The sequence below is a fragment of the Heloderma suspectum genome, chromosome 1 (genome assembly GCF_057233095.1).
Source record: "Heloderma suspectum isolate Gila_16-S chromosome 1, 16-S_ref, whole genome shotgun sequence".
NCBI classification, from domain to species: domain Eukaryota; kingdom Metazoa; phylum Chordata; class Lepidosauria; order Squamata; family Helodermatidae; genus Heloderma; species Heloderma suspectum.
In genome coordinates, this window is record NC_139458.1 from 396,378,351 (window position 1) to 396,391,260 (window position 12,910).

At 41.9% G+C, this 12,910-nt stretch overlaps 1 protein-coding gene across 6 annotated transcripts in view; it reads left to right on the forward strand.

Moving 5' to 3' along the window:
- Positions 1-12,910, forward strand: part of EPRS1 (glutamyl-prolyl-tRNA synthetase 1) — a 70,640-nt gene that overhangs the window by 32,013 nt on the left and 25,717 nt on the right. For 2 of the 6 annotated variants that reach the window (XM_084828768.1, XM_084828771.1), the window contains exons 17-21: positions 3,469-3,586; positions 5,421-5,807; positions 7,969-8,235; positions 8,660-8,893; positions 11,114-11,382. In XM_084828768.1, the coding sequence (XP_084684894.1) occupies positions 3,469-3,586; positions 5,421-5,807; positions 7,969-8,235; positions 8,660-8,893; positions 11,114-11,382 (1,275 nt within the window). Of the gene's footprint in view, positions 1-3,468; positions 3,587-5,420; positions 5,808-6,372; positions 6,607-7,968; positions 8,236-8,659; positions 8,894-11,056; positions 11,383-12,910 lie in introns of all 6 variants that reach the window. The other 4 variants (XM_084828772.1, XM_084828773.1, XM_084828774.1 and 1 more) reach the window with 3 other exon arrangements.

Below are 12,910 nucleotides of genomic sequence, written 5' to 3' on the forward strand. Positions count from 1 at the left end.
TAAATGGCAGGGTGAGGGATGCTTTATTGCAGTTGAAAAGGTTTATGAACATCTTTCAGATATTATTTTAGACAGGTACCATTAAGATACATCGAGATCTTGGGAATCAGCGAACTAAAATGGACAGGCATGGGCAAATTTAATTCAGGTGACCCATTATATCTACTACTGTGGGCAAGAAATAGAAATTTCTTCTCCCTTAGAAGAAATGGAGTAGCACTCATAGTCAACACAAGGGTGGGAAAAGCAGTCCTGGGGTACCATCTCAAAAACGACAGAATGATCTCAGCACGAATCCAAGGCAAACCATTCAACATCACAGTAATTCAAGTCTATGCCCCAACCACTGAGGCCGAAGAAGCTGAGGTTGATCGGTTCTATGAAGACCTATAACACCTTCTAGAACTAACACCCCAAAAAGATGTCCTCTTCATCATAGGGGATTGCAATGCTAAAGTAGGAAGTCAAGAAATCACCGGGATAATAGGCAAGCATGGCCTTGGTGTACAAAATGAAGCAGGACAAAGGCTCATAGAGTTTTGCCAAGAGAACACGCTGATCATAGCAAACACGCTTTTCCAACAGCACAAGAGGTGACTCTACACATGGACATCACCAGATGGTCAATATCGAAATCAGATTGATTATGTCCTTTGCAGCCAAAGATGGAGAAGCTCCATACAGTCAGTCAAAACAAGACCTGGAGCTGACTGTGGCTCAGATCATGAGCTTCTTGGTGCCAAATTTCGGCTTAAATTGAAGAACGTAGGGAAAACCACCAAACCATTCTGGTATGACCTAAATCGTATCCCTTATGAATATACAGTGGAGGTGATTAATAGGTTTAAGGGATTAGACCTGATAGACAGAGTGCCTGAGGAACTATGGACAGAGGTCTGTAACATTGTTCAGGAGACAGCAACTAAATCCATCCCAAAGAAAAGGAAATGCAAGAAAGCAAAGTGGCTGTCTGATGAGGTTTTACAAGTCGCTGAGGAAAGAAGGGAAGCGAAAAGCAAGGGAGAAAGGGGAAGATATATCCAACTGAATGCAGAGTTCCAGAGAATAGCAAGGAGAGACAAGAAGGCCTTCTTAAATGAACAATGCAAAGAAATGGAGGAAAACAACAGAATGGGAAAGACTAGAGATCTCTTCAAGAAAATCAGAGATCTCAAGGGAAGTTTTTGTGCAAAGATGGGCATGATAAAGGACAAAGAAGGCAGGGACCTAACAGAAGCAGATGAGATTAAGAAGAGGTGGAAAGAATACACAGAAGAACTATACAGGAAAGATCTGAATGTCCCTGATAGCCATGATAGTGCGCTCACTGAACTTGAGCCGGACATCCTTGAGAGTGAAGTCAAGTGGGCCTTAGGAAGCATTACTAACAACAAAGCTAGTGGAGATGACAGTATTCCAGCTGAGCTATTTAAGATCCTAAAAGATGATGCTGTTAAAGTGTTGCACTCAATATGCCAACAAATTTGGAACACTCAACAGTGGTCACAAGACTGGAAAAGGTCAGTTTACATTCCAGTTCCAAAGAAGGGCAACGCCAAAGTGTTCAAACTACTGTACAATTGCGCTCATTTCACATGCCAGCAAGGTGATGCTCAAAATCCTACAAGCTAGGCTTCAGCAGTATGTGAACCGAGAACTACCGGAGGTACAAGCAGGGTTTCGAAGAGGCAGAGGAACTAGAGATCAAATCACCAACATTCGCTGGATCATGGAGAAAGCAAGAGAATTCCAGAAAAGCGTCTATTTCTGCTTCATTGACTACGCTAAAGCCTTTGATTGTGTGGATCACAACAAACTGTGGCAAATTCTGAAAGAGATGGGAGTACCAGACCACCTTACCTGTCTCCTGAGAAACCTGCACGAGGGCCAAGAAGCAACAGTAAGAACCAGACATGGAACAACCGATTGGTTCAAAATTGGGAAAGGAGTACGACAAGGCTGCATATTGTCGCCCTGCTTATTTAACTTATATGCAGAGTACATCATGAGAAACGCTGGCTTGGATGAATCACAGGTCGGAATTAAGATTGCCGGAGAATTATCAACAACCTCAGATACGCAGACGATACCACCCTAATGGCAGAAAACGAAGAGGATCTAAAGAGCCTCTTGTTGAGGGTGAAAGAGGAGAGTGCAAAAGCTGGTTTGAAACTCAACATTAAGAAAACGAAGATCATGGCATCTGGCCCCATCACTTCCTGGCATATAGAAGGGGAAGAAATGGAAGCAGTGACAGATTTTACTTTCTTGGGCTCCAAGATCACCACAGACGGTGACTGTAGCCATGAAATTACAAGACGCTTGCTCCTTGGGAGGAAAGCTATGGCCAACCTACACAGCATAGTTAGAAGCAGAGACATCACCTTGCCGACAAAGGTCCATATAATCAAAGCTATGGTTTTCCCAGTAGTAACGTATGGCTGTGAGAGCTGGACTGTAAGGAAGGCTGAGCGCTGAAGAATTGATGCTTTTGAACTGTGGTGCTGGAGAAGACTCTTACGGGTCCCCTGGACTGCAAGGAGGTCAGTTCAGTCCATCCTAAAGGAAATCAACCCTGACTGCTCATTGGAAGGACAGATACTGAAGCTGAAGCTGAAATATTTTGGCCACCTAATGCGAAGAGAAAACTCTCTGGAAAAGACCCTGATGCTGGGAAAGATTGAAGGCAAAAGGAGAAGGGGACGGCAGAGGATGAGATGGCTAGATAGCATCACCGTTGCAATGAACATGAACCTGAGCACACTCCGGGAGACAGCGGAGGACAGGAAGGCCTGGCGTGCTATGGTCCATGGGGTCACGAAGAGTCGGACACGACTGAACGACTGAACAACAACAACAACCATTAAGAGGGAGGAAGAATACAAATAGGTGCAAAAATTACTGTTGAAACCCATTAGAGATGGGGAACGTGTGGCCCTTCAGATGTTGTTGGATTGCAAGTCTCCATCATCCCTCACCATTAGGTGTGCTGGCTAAGGCTAATGGGAGTTGCAGTCCAGCAACATCTGGAGAGCCACACATTCCCCACCCTTGAATTAAATAATGGGTTTGGCTAATTGGGCTTTCCGTCTCTGTCTTCCTCTTTTTTTAAGATTGCAACAGCATTTGTGGGAATTTTTTTTATTCCTTTGGGAAAGTTATATGTAGCTGATTCTGTAGCTGTTATTTTGATATAGATGAAGTTGCTTTCAGATTGATGAGAACTATGCATACTTTTATGGCTGCAGTGCTGTTCCTGTTTACTTGTGAGTAAGTCACATTGAACTTGGTGTGACTTACTACTAAATATGCATAGGATTCGGTTACACATCCCGTTGACTTCTGCAGGGAAGTTAAGCCCATATTTCCCTTTGGGACTTGGGTGCTTGATTTTTGTAGGTGTTCATCTTTTCTGTATTATTTCAATCAATCATAAAGAAAATACATTGACATAGCCTGTGTTTTTAGCCCATACAGCTGTAAAGAAGCTCCATGCGTTTTGATTTATATCCCCGATGGGCATACAAAAGAAATGCCAACATCTGGATCTAAGGAAAAGACCAAGGCAGAAACGGCAAAGAAAGAGGTAAAGAAAACAAGTTTATATGGATTGTTAGTCAAGAGGGATATCCTGGGATGCTAGGCAGTGTTTCTTGGAAAACTGAACTGAAACTAACAAAATGAAGGTCAGAAGAGACAAACAGTTCTGCATTTGCAGGGTGGGGGAATCAAATGCTGATGGGGGATACCTGGCTTTGGCAGCAGTACATGTGAAAAGCATCACAGGATTGTAGTGTATCACAAGCTGAACATGAGTCAGCGATGTGATGCAGCTATGTATGTATGTATGTATTTATTAAATTTATTAATCGCCCATCTGGCTGGTCACCCAGCCACTCTGGGCGATGTACAATAATAAAAACAGTTTTAAACAATAAAATTCTACATTAAAAACATCATATTTCTAAAAATACCCTAACCCACCCCAAATGCCTGCCTGAACAACTACGTTTTTAATGCATGGCGGAAGCTCATTAAAAAGGGGGCATGGCGGAGTTCCCTAGGGAGGGAGTTCCACAGAGTGGGGGCCACCACAGAGAAGGCCCTCTCCCTTGTCCTCACCAGTCTAGCTGTCCTGGCTGATGGGACAGAGAGAAGGCCATCCAAGGCTGATCTTGTTAAGCAGCCTGTCTGGTGTTGCTGGAGGAGCTCCTTGAGATAGGCTGGGCCGGAACCATATAGGGTTTTAAAGGTCAAAAGCAACACCTTGAATTTGGCCTGGAAAACAACTGGAAAACAGCTACAAAAGAGATGAATGCAATTTTAGGCTGCATTAATAGAACCATAGTTTCCATGCATAAGAAGAAATACTTCCACTTTATGCTGCACTAGTTTGACCCCATCAAACTTTAAGAAGCCAGGACCCTGATAATCCAAATGAATTATTAAAGGATAAAATCCAACATCCCAACTTGTTTCAAGATCCAGCAACCTACTTGCATTGTTAAGAAGAATATAAACAGTTTGGGATGGGTTCAGAGGCAGGCAACAAAGATGGACGGGTATATGTAAAACAAGTTCTATGACAAAAGGTAGATGCATTTAACTGGAGAAGAAAAGACTGATAGCACTTTACAAATACCTGGAGGTCTATCACGTAGAAGAGAACAAAGATTTGTTTTCTGAGGCCCAAGGGGGCAGGAGTAGATCGAATGAGCTTAAGTTACAGGAGAATAGATTTTGATTTAACATTAGGAGAAACTTCTTGATGGTAAGAGCAGTTAGACAATGAAATGAATTTCTGGGCGGGGGTGGGATGGGGCTCTTCTTCATTGGAGTTCTTCAAGATGGCTATCTGTTCGGGATGCTCTGAATGTCCTGCATCAATCAGGGTGTTGGACTAGAATGGTCTACCATGCTCCAGCTCTATGATGCTATAATCATATTCCCACTAATTCCTAGACCAGATTTTTAACTAAGTATTGCTTACTTATTCAGACTCTTCCCTTAAGGTCCACATTTATATACAGAACAAGAAAAAAAAATAAAGATTAGTTTCTAAAGCCCTGTGGGATTCCTCTAATAAAAAAAGATTGAAATAGCCTAAGATCTATTTTCAGACCAACTTATAGTGCTAGCTTTTGAACAGCATGGAACTAGTCATTGACACTGGCAAGCTCCTATGTCAAGCAAAGTTGATGCATTAAAAGATACTATATACGTTTCTTTTTTCTCCCCCTTTGGCAAAACATTTGAAGCTATGGGGGTCGGTGGGAGGGGTAGTAACAAAACATTTTTTATGTCACACTTGGAACAGTAAGCAACAACTTGTTTCTCATGGGATACATATTTCTCTAGTTTCATCCAGTTTGATTGATTAAATACAGTGTGAAAATATAAATTTGCTTTTCTTTTCCAAGGCTGCTACTGCAGTGAAAGGACTCTCTGCTCCACTTGGGGCTGATGTTTCTCGAGCTACAGCCCCTGCCTCAGCCCAGGACCACTTAGCTCTTTACAGCAGAGTGTCTGCTCAAGGTGATGTAGTTCGTGACTTCAAATCCAAGAAGGCAGCAAAGGAAGACATTGATGCTGCTGTGAAACACCTGTTGGCCTTGAAAGCAGAATACAAGGAGAAGACTGGACAAGACTACAAGCCTGGAAATCCTCCAGCTGCAATAGTTCAGGTCCAGCCTTCCAAGTCTGTGGCTACCACCAAGACCACCACTGTAGACAGCAAAGTTCTTTATGATAATGTAGCTGAGCAAGGGGAAGTGGTGCGAAAACTGAAAGTAGAAAAAGCACCCAAGGTTAGTATGGGCAGAAATTAACCTAGAGTATCTTAAGACAGCTTTAGATGGCCTTCACATCCTTATATGCGATGGTCAATCGATCTGACTTTTCCATCCTTTAGAGAGGGTAGGCAGGGATAGACCCTTTGGACAGTAACCCTTAACAGGTGGACAAAATATCTCCTGACCTCCATTGGGGGAGGGAACTGTTCAAAGTGCTGGTAACATAGACCTTTAAAAATAAGAGCCAACAGAAACCAAAGAACTGTAATTTGTATCTTGTTTTATACAAGGATGGTCATGAATGTAGTGTTAAAATGAAATACAGATGGCATACAAAAAGTCGTAAATAAAAGAGCGCTCTGCACCAACCGCCCCAAAATCGTAGTTGGTTGTTACACTTTACTAGCTGTGTTCAGCAAAGAGCAAATTATGCTTTCTAGTTTATAACAAACTTCTTGTGAATTTTTCACTTTCGTCAGCTCGACCATGTGCACGCTAATGATTGTATCTATTGCTCTACACTAAGTTCTTCCTTTTCTTTCTTACCTCCCTTAAACTCTTCTTTCACTTCCTGTTTTAGGATCAGATAGATGCTGCTGTGAAAGTGCTTCTAGCTCTGAAAGCAGAATATAAGCAAAAAACAGGCCAGGAATACAAATGTGGCAACCCACTGAAGAGTTCCCTTCCTAGTTCAGTTCCTTCTGCTTTTCCTCCTTCTGTGTCCCTCTGTCCAGTAGTCAGCAAAACTCTTTATTGTAAAGTAGCTGAACAAGGTGAAGTGGTTCGTAGACTTAAGTCGGAAAAAGCATCAAAGGTATAATGACCATGAAAGTAAAAAGGGGTTCTGAATAATCTGTTTCTAAGATGCAGTAGTAGGTCCTCAAAAAATTTACAGAATTAAACAATAGCAGGGATGTCTTGCGTTGTTTTTTCTTACTAAAGTATTAAGTAAGAAGCATGTATTGTTTCTCAATGTTTTGTCCTACTGTATGCAAAACAGATTATTTTGTCCAAGCAGAGCAAAACTTGGGTATCAATAGTAGCAAATTAATCTGCAATTTGAACATTAATCTAAGGTGGCAGCAATAATGCTCCATTATAGCTACCTTTTGCATTAGCCCCCTTTATCTTCAGTTGGTTTTCATGTTGGAATATCTATCTCTCTCTGTGTGTGTGTGTGTGTGTGTGCGCGCGCGTGTGTGCGTGCACCACACTTGATGGCTTCGTACATATTAAGATTGTATATATATCTGAAGCCCTCAAGTGAACAGACCTTAATGCAAGCATCCTGATGTGCTCAAGGAATGGCTGCTATTCAGTTAATTGGAGCTTATGTAGGAGACGGTCCTGGTGAGTTGTGTCCAAGCTGCTAGTCTTTCTTATTGCAAATATAAATTTGAGAAAAATCTGAAAGGTTTGGGGAAAGACCATAAGTAAAAAATAAGGCCACATTAAAGCCCACTTAAAATTTGGACAATAAGAATATTTTAGATCAAAGTGAAGCATATCACACAAACTATAGAGAGTGGCCAAGCACTTAGTATTAAATAAGGTGTCTGCATAAGATCTGAACGGGGGTGTGTGTGTGTGTGTGTGTGTGTGTAAGAGAGAGAGACAGAGAAAGGGTAACAAACAAACATACTAGGTTTTACATAAGATGAAAATGTGTTGCGTAACATGGATGTTTGATATTGGTCCAGTTCAGATGTACCAACTAATTATGGTTTGTTGTTACATGAGCCTTGAGCTCGTGTGTTCCCCTCCTCTGGGCAAGGAAGAGAGTGAAAGCTTACACTTTCTCTTTTGAACTAATGACAGTTCCCTGTAATGTTCGAACTCAGTGAACTGTAGCTTGGTTGCTTGATCCTGGTTTGTTTTAACTAAGCCCAGTTAGAACAAAACCACAGTTCACCCAAGTTCAGACAGAATAGGAATGTGTGGTTAGTTCCAAAGTTTTCAATCTTTCCCTTGCCCACTCAGAGGAGGAGGAATGGGGAGGAGGGAACGCACAAGCCTAAGGTTCATTCAGGCTTATTCACACAGCAATAAACCATGATTTTCTTGTTATTTCTGACATGAGCTAATGATATCTTTCCCTCTCCCATCTTGCACTAAAACTGTTTTTTTAAGAAACATTTCCATTCTTACTGATACATATATTCTCTTCCTGCTTCAGGATCAGATAGATGCTGCTGTGAAAGTGCTTCTTGCTCTAAAGGCAGAATATAAACAAAAGACAGGTCAAGATTATAAGCCTGGACACCCACCTGCAACTCCTTCTCCCTCTTCTTCCTCTTCCTTATCCTCTTGTGCTTCTGATCCTACTTCTCTATCCTGCAGTGGGTTGACATCTTCTATCCCAATAGACAGAAAAGCTCTGTACAATAAGGTAGCTGAACAAGGCGACGTGGTACGGAGACTCAAGGCAGAAAAGGCTTCCAAGGTAGAATAGTGATAAATATACCTGTCTGTTGTGGTTCCAAGTCTCCTGTGTTCTTTCTCTGTGCATTAACAATATTGATACTGATTTAAGCAGAGGGTTTTTCAAGTGATTCTACAGGGATCAGGGATTTAGTATAACTGCTAGTACTTTACTTCATATATCTGGATCTCACTGAATGTGGAATTAGACCACCATGAAACAACTTTGGTTTGAAAGGTGGCATATAAATTCTATTTTTAAAAAAATCTTGAGAGGTGATACCTAGAGAAAACAATCTGCATTGATCACTTCTATTGCAAAATTACTATTTTAAAACTGTTTGTTGCTGACTTACCTCTTGTTTCTTGCCTATGTATTCGAGGGTATGTACATAACTTTTGGAATAACTGTGTTTACTACTCTTTCCTAACAATGTTTTCCATAGGATAAAGTGGATGAAGCTGTAAAACTCCTCCTTTCCCTGAAAGCAGAGTATAAAGAAAATACTGGTCAGGACTATAAGCCAGGACAACCACCATCACCTGAGGCATACGCCTTAAACCAGCCAGCAGGGACAGAAATCAGTGGTCCTAACTCCCCAGAAGCAAAAGCTCTCTTTAACAAGGTTGCCCTCCAAGGAGAGGAAGTCCGGAAATTAAAATCAGAGAAGGCAGAAAAGGTAACAATGTTAATTAACAGCTTCATGTGTTAGAGTAGATCCTGGGATACCTGTTGCATTCATTTTTATTTATAATTTATGGTAATATCCTGATGGCCTGTACTCAGTGTTATGTATTCTGCAGTTCTATACTTGGAGCAATTACTGAAGAATTTGGCATCATAGCTGTCCCAGAAGGTCAAGCAATGGGTCTAATAGTTGCCATTGAAACCAGTGGTCCTGACACACCAAGACAAACCTTGTCTTTCCCCTCTTAGTTCAGCCTATTTTCACTGCCCCAGTAGTCCTGCTACATTGCCCAGAAACATCTTAGACTTAAAGACCCCTAACTGTATGTTGATATTATTCTGTAGCCTGGTTTAAACAGGCTACATGGGTTGTCATTGAATTGTGGGTTGTCGTTATGTGTGAACCCTGCACTATGGTTTAACTATGTGTTGTAAACTACAAACAACCCAGGATTCACAACCCAACAACAAATCATGGGTTCTCCTCCTGGGTTGTTCATGGTTAAATCATAGTGCAGGGCTCACACGTAATGACAATCCACTATTCAATGACAACCCATATTCAGCCCATACTCTGGGGTGTCGTCACAGGTGAAACAGGTCTAAATGTAGACTTAATTGTTCTGCTTTGTATATTTTCCATTTTATTTTTTCATCAATATTGGTATAGTAAATTTACATGGCACTTTACAGAATAGTCTAAGCAGGAAAAGCTAGACCCCTGTTCCAAGGAACTTACCTAAATGTTGATTGCGACAGATACAGCAAGCGGAGGAGAATATATGAAGATGTCTATTAATATTAAGTCAGAGTATTGGTTTATCTAGCCTACTGTAGTCTACTCTGATTAGCAGCAGCTTCCCAAAGTAGCCTATTCAGGCATTCAGAACCTGAATAGAGCAAATGCATGGGAGAGGGAGTGCTTCACCCCCGCCCCTTCCATCGTCGCATCTGTTGCCCTCTACTTGTGGAGGACAACTGTGTGAAGAGGAGAGCCTCCTGTATCTGTGGAGGCTCTCCCCACAAGCCAGAACACAGAAAAATCTATGTTCTGGTTTGCGTGGAGAGTCTCCATGGATACAAGAGGCTCTCTTCTTTAGACAGTCACCCTCCACAAGTAGAGAGCAACGGATGCGACAGTGAAAGGGGGCAGGACTGGAGTGCTCCTTCTCTTCATGTGTTTTTTCTGTTCAGGTTCAGAATGCCTGAATAGGGCTCGTGTCCATCAAATAAGTCATTTCCCAGCCCTCCTATCATGTTATTTTATGTTATTTATGTTATTTATTATGTATTACATTTATTACAGTAGCTGAAACCTTCTGAGTGGTTCACAAAATGTAAAACCATAAAATACAACAAGATAATAAAGAATAATATAAAAATGTTCAAAAGGTTTTAAACAGAGTAAAACCAAAGTAAAAACCAGCAGCAGTTTAAAGATCTAAAAATACAGTAACACATTTTCTAAAAATACTGAAGAACTAAAAGGCCTGGGAAGATAAAACGGTCTTCACCTAGTGCCAGAAAGTCCACATATAGGTGCCAGGCAAGCCTCTCTACAGAGGGCATTCCGCATTCCTGAAAAGGCCTTCTCCTTAGTACCCACATGCCTCACCTCATTTGGCAGGGACTTCCAGAGAAGGGCCTCTGAAGATGATCTTAGAGTCCATGCAGATAGATATGGGAGGAGACAATCCTTGAGGTTACGAAGCATGGATAACTATAGTTAGGCTATCTCTGTCTAGGTAGGGTTGCTTTACAAAAACAGAATGAAAATAATAAAGTCACGGTGTGCTTCTCCCTTTGAACTTTTGAAGATCTTTGGGTTGGTTCAGTTGTAATGCTAAACAATGGTGCTTGTAACTCCTACCTTCCTCATGCTTAATTAGTAACTTCCTGGTTTTTAGCAAACCACAGTTTGCTGTTGTATCCGAAGCAAAAGACCACAGTTAGCGCAAGCCCTGCAAACTAGGACTGAAAGCCATCTTTCCAACCCTGGTCTGTAGGTTCACATGTAACAGCTAATGATGATTTGCTGAAAATCCAGGAAATTACTAATAACTGATCCTTTAAGTTTCTTTGGATTTTCCCTCTTCAGTGTGTGCTTTGTGGTTGTATCTCACATATTTTGTGCAACTAACTGTATTATTTGCAGAGAGGAGTGGGGGTGGCATTGTTGCCTGTGTTTCATGGGAATGGTATCTTCCTAAAGGATAAGACTGATGCTGCAGTGAAAGAACTGCTGCAGCTGAAGGCACAGTACAAGTCACTGACAGGAGTAGACTACAAACCAGTCTCTGCAACTGGTGCAGAGGACAAAGACAAGAAGAAGAAGGAGAAGGAGAATAAATCTGAAAAGCAAAATAAGCAACAGAAACAGAATGAGGGACAGAAGAAAGAATCACAGAAAGACCAAGGTGGTGACAGCAACCTGTCTTCAAATGGTCCAGGAGATGGTCAAGGACCAAAGAAACAAACCAGGTAAAAAGCCTGCTTAAAATATAGTCTGAACAGCATGGCAAAGGGAAGTGGGCAAACTTCTGGCTCTCCAAGGGGCTGTCCTCACAGGGGATTTGCTGTGAATTGGGAGCATTTTGAGGTCATTGGTGGCAGATGATACTGGGGCCAATCTGCAGCCACCTCGGAAATCTCTGGTGGAAAAGCCAAATATTCTGAAACTACTTTTACTCCAATTTATTTCTTTAATACGGGGTCTCTGTGCTTCTGGTGCTGTGTGCCCCTATCCTCCGCATTTACTTTGGCATGATAGCCCTGCCAAGAGGTGTGTCTTTCACCCGGCCATTACCTCACTGAGTCTTTCCAGCCTTCAGAATCACCCTGCACTCCCATTTCTCCAGTAACTAGCCTCTGTGATGATGCACTTCTCTGATGTTTGCATTGCTTCGCTTCTCCGTTGTTGTGTTAAATTGCTTTCCGATGTTGTGTAAAGGCACTTCTTTGATATGTAAAGTCACTTCTCCGATCTAGCAAGGTCTCTGGAGCCAGTCATTGCAAGCAGGGAGAAAGTGCCCAGAGAGGGACAAAAGAGTGTGTATGTGTGTGTGTGTGTGTGGGGGGGGGGTGTTTGGAAGCAATAACTCTGTGACTGCTGGAATGAGGCAAAAGGGGGCAGGGGAATGCTGTCATAGGGAGCCTTCAGATGCTGCACTGGAGAATCGGGGATTTGGGCTTCTTTAGGAAATCTGCACACATGGGGAAAAATTAGTTGCTTCCCATTCATAATAATGTAGTAGCAGGGAAGGGCCTGGACATGGGCCAGGAAATAAGCCTCTCTCATTGGTTGAGCAGCCCCTGCCAGTTGGATGCTCAGTTTTACTCCACCCCACCCGGAAGTACATTCTTTTCAAGTGCTGTGTGACCCCTGAAAACAGGATTTTAAAGGTACGGTGTTCTCGGCTTTTCTTGCTTCGTGAGCCCTCGACGGACCAAAGCTGATTCCATAAAAATCTGGATAATACTCCAACGTGCTTCTCATTCTATTGTTGTGAAGATCCCCCCGCATGTTTTAGCCTACAACTCCCAGCAGTCCTAGCCAGCATAGTCAATGGTGTGGGGTCATGAGAGTTGTAGGCCTAAATATCTGGAGGGCTAGAAGTTGCCCACTCCTGTGCTAAACATTCAAATTCATAAAGCACAAACATGTGCTTTATGATGGACACAATATTAAGTAAAGAAAACATCTTTCTAGTGCTGGTGGATTTTCATATATGATAGAACACCAAAAAATGTTTCTTATTCTATAATTGTGCTTGAACCCCTTCTAACTATTGCTTTCTCTGTTTAAAATGTATATAACATCAGCAGTTTTCTAGACTCTGTGTAAAATACATAAGTGACATGGTCCCTGCCTAGACTTCTTATAACAAAGGTGAGGGAGAGGGCTTGCTAAATGTAATGAAGTTACTAGCAGACTTGGTGGCAAAATCAGAGGTGCCAGAACACCCTGGAGTTAAAAAAAAAAAAAAAGTCTAAGTATTTACATTTAGCA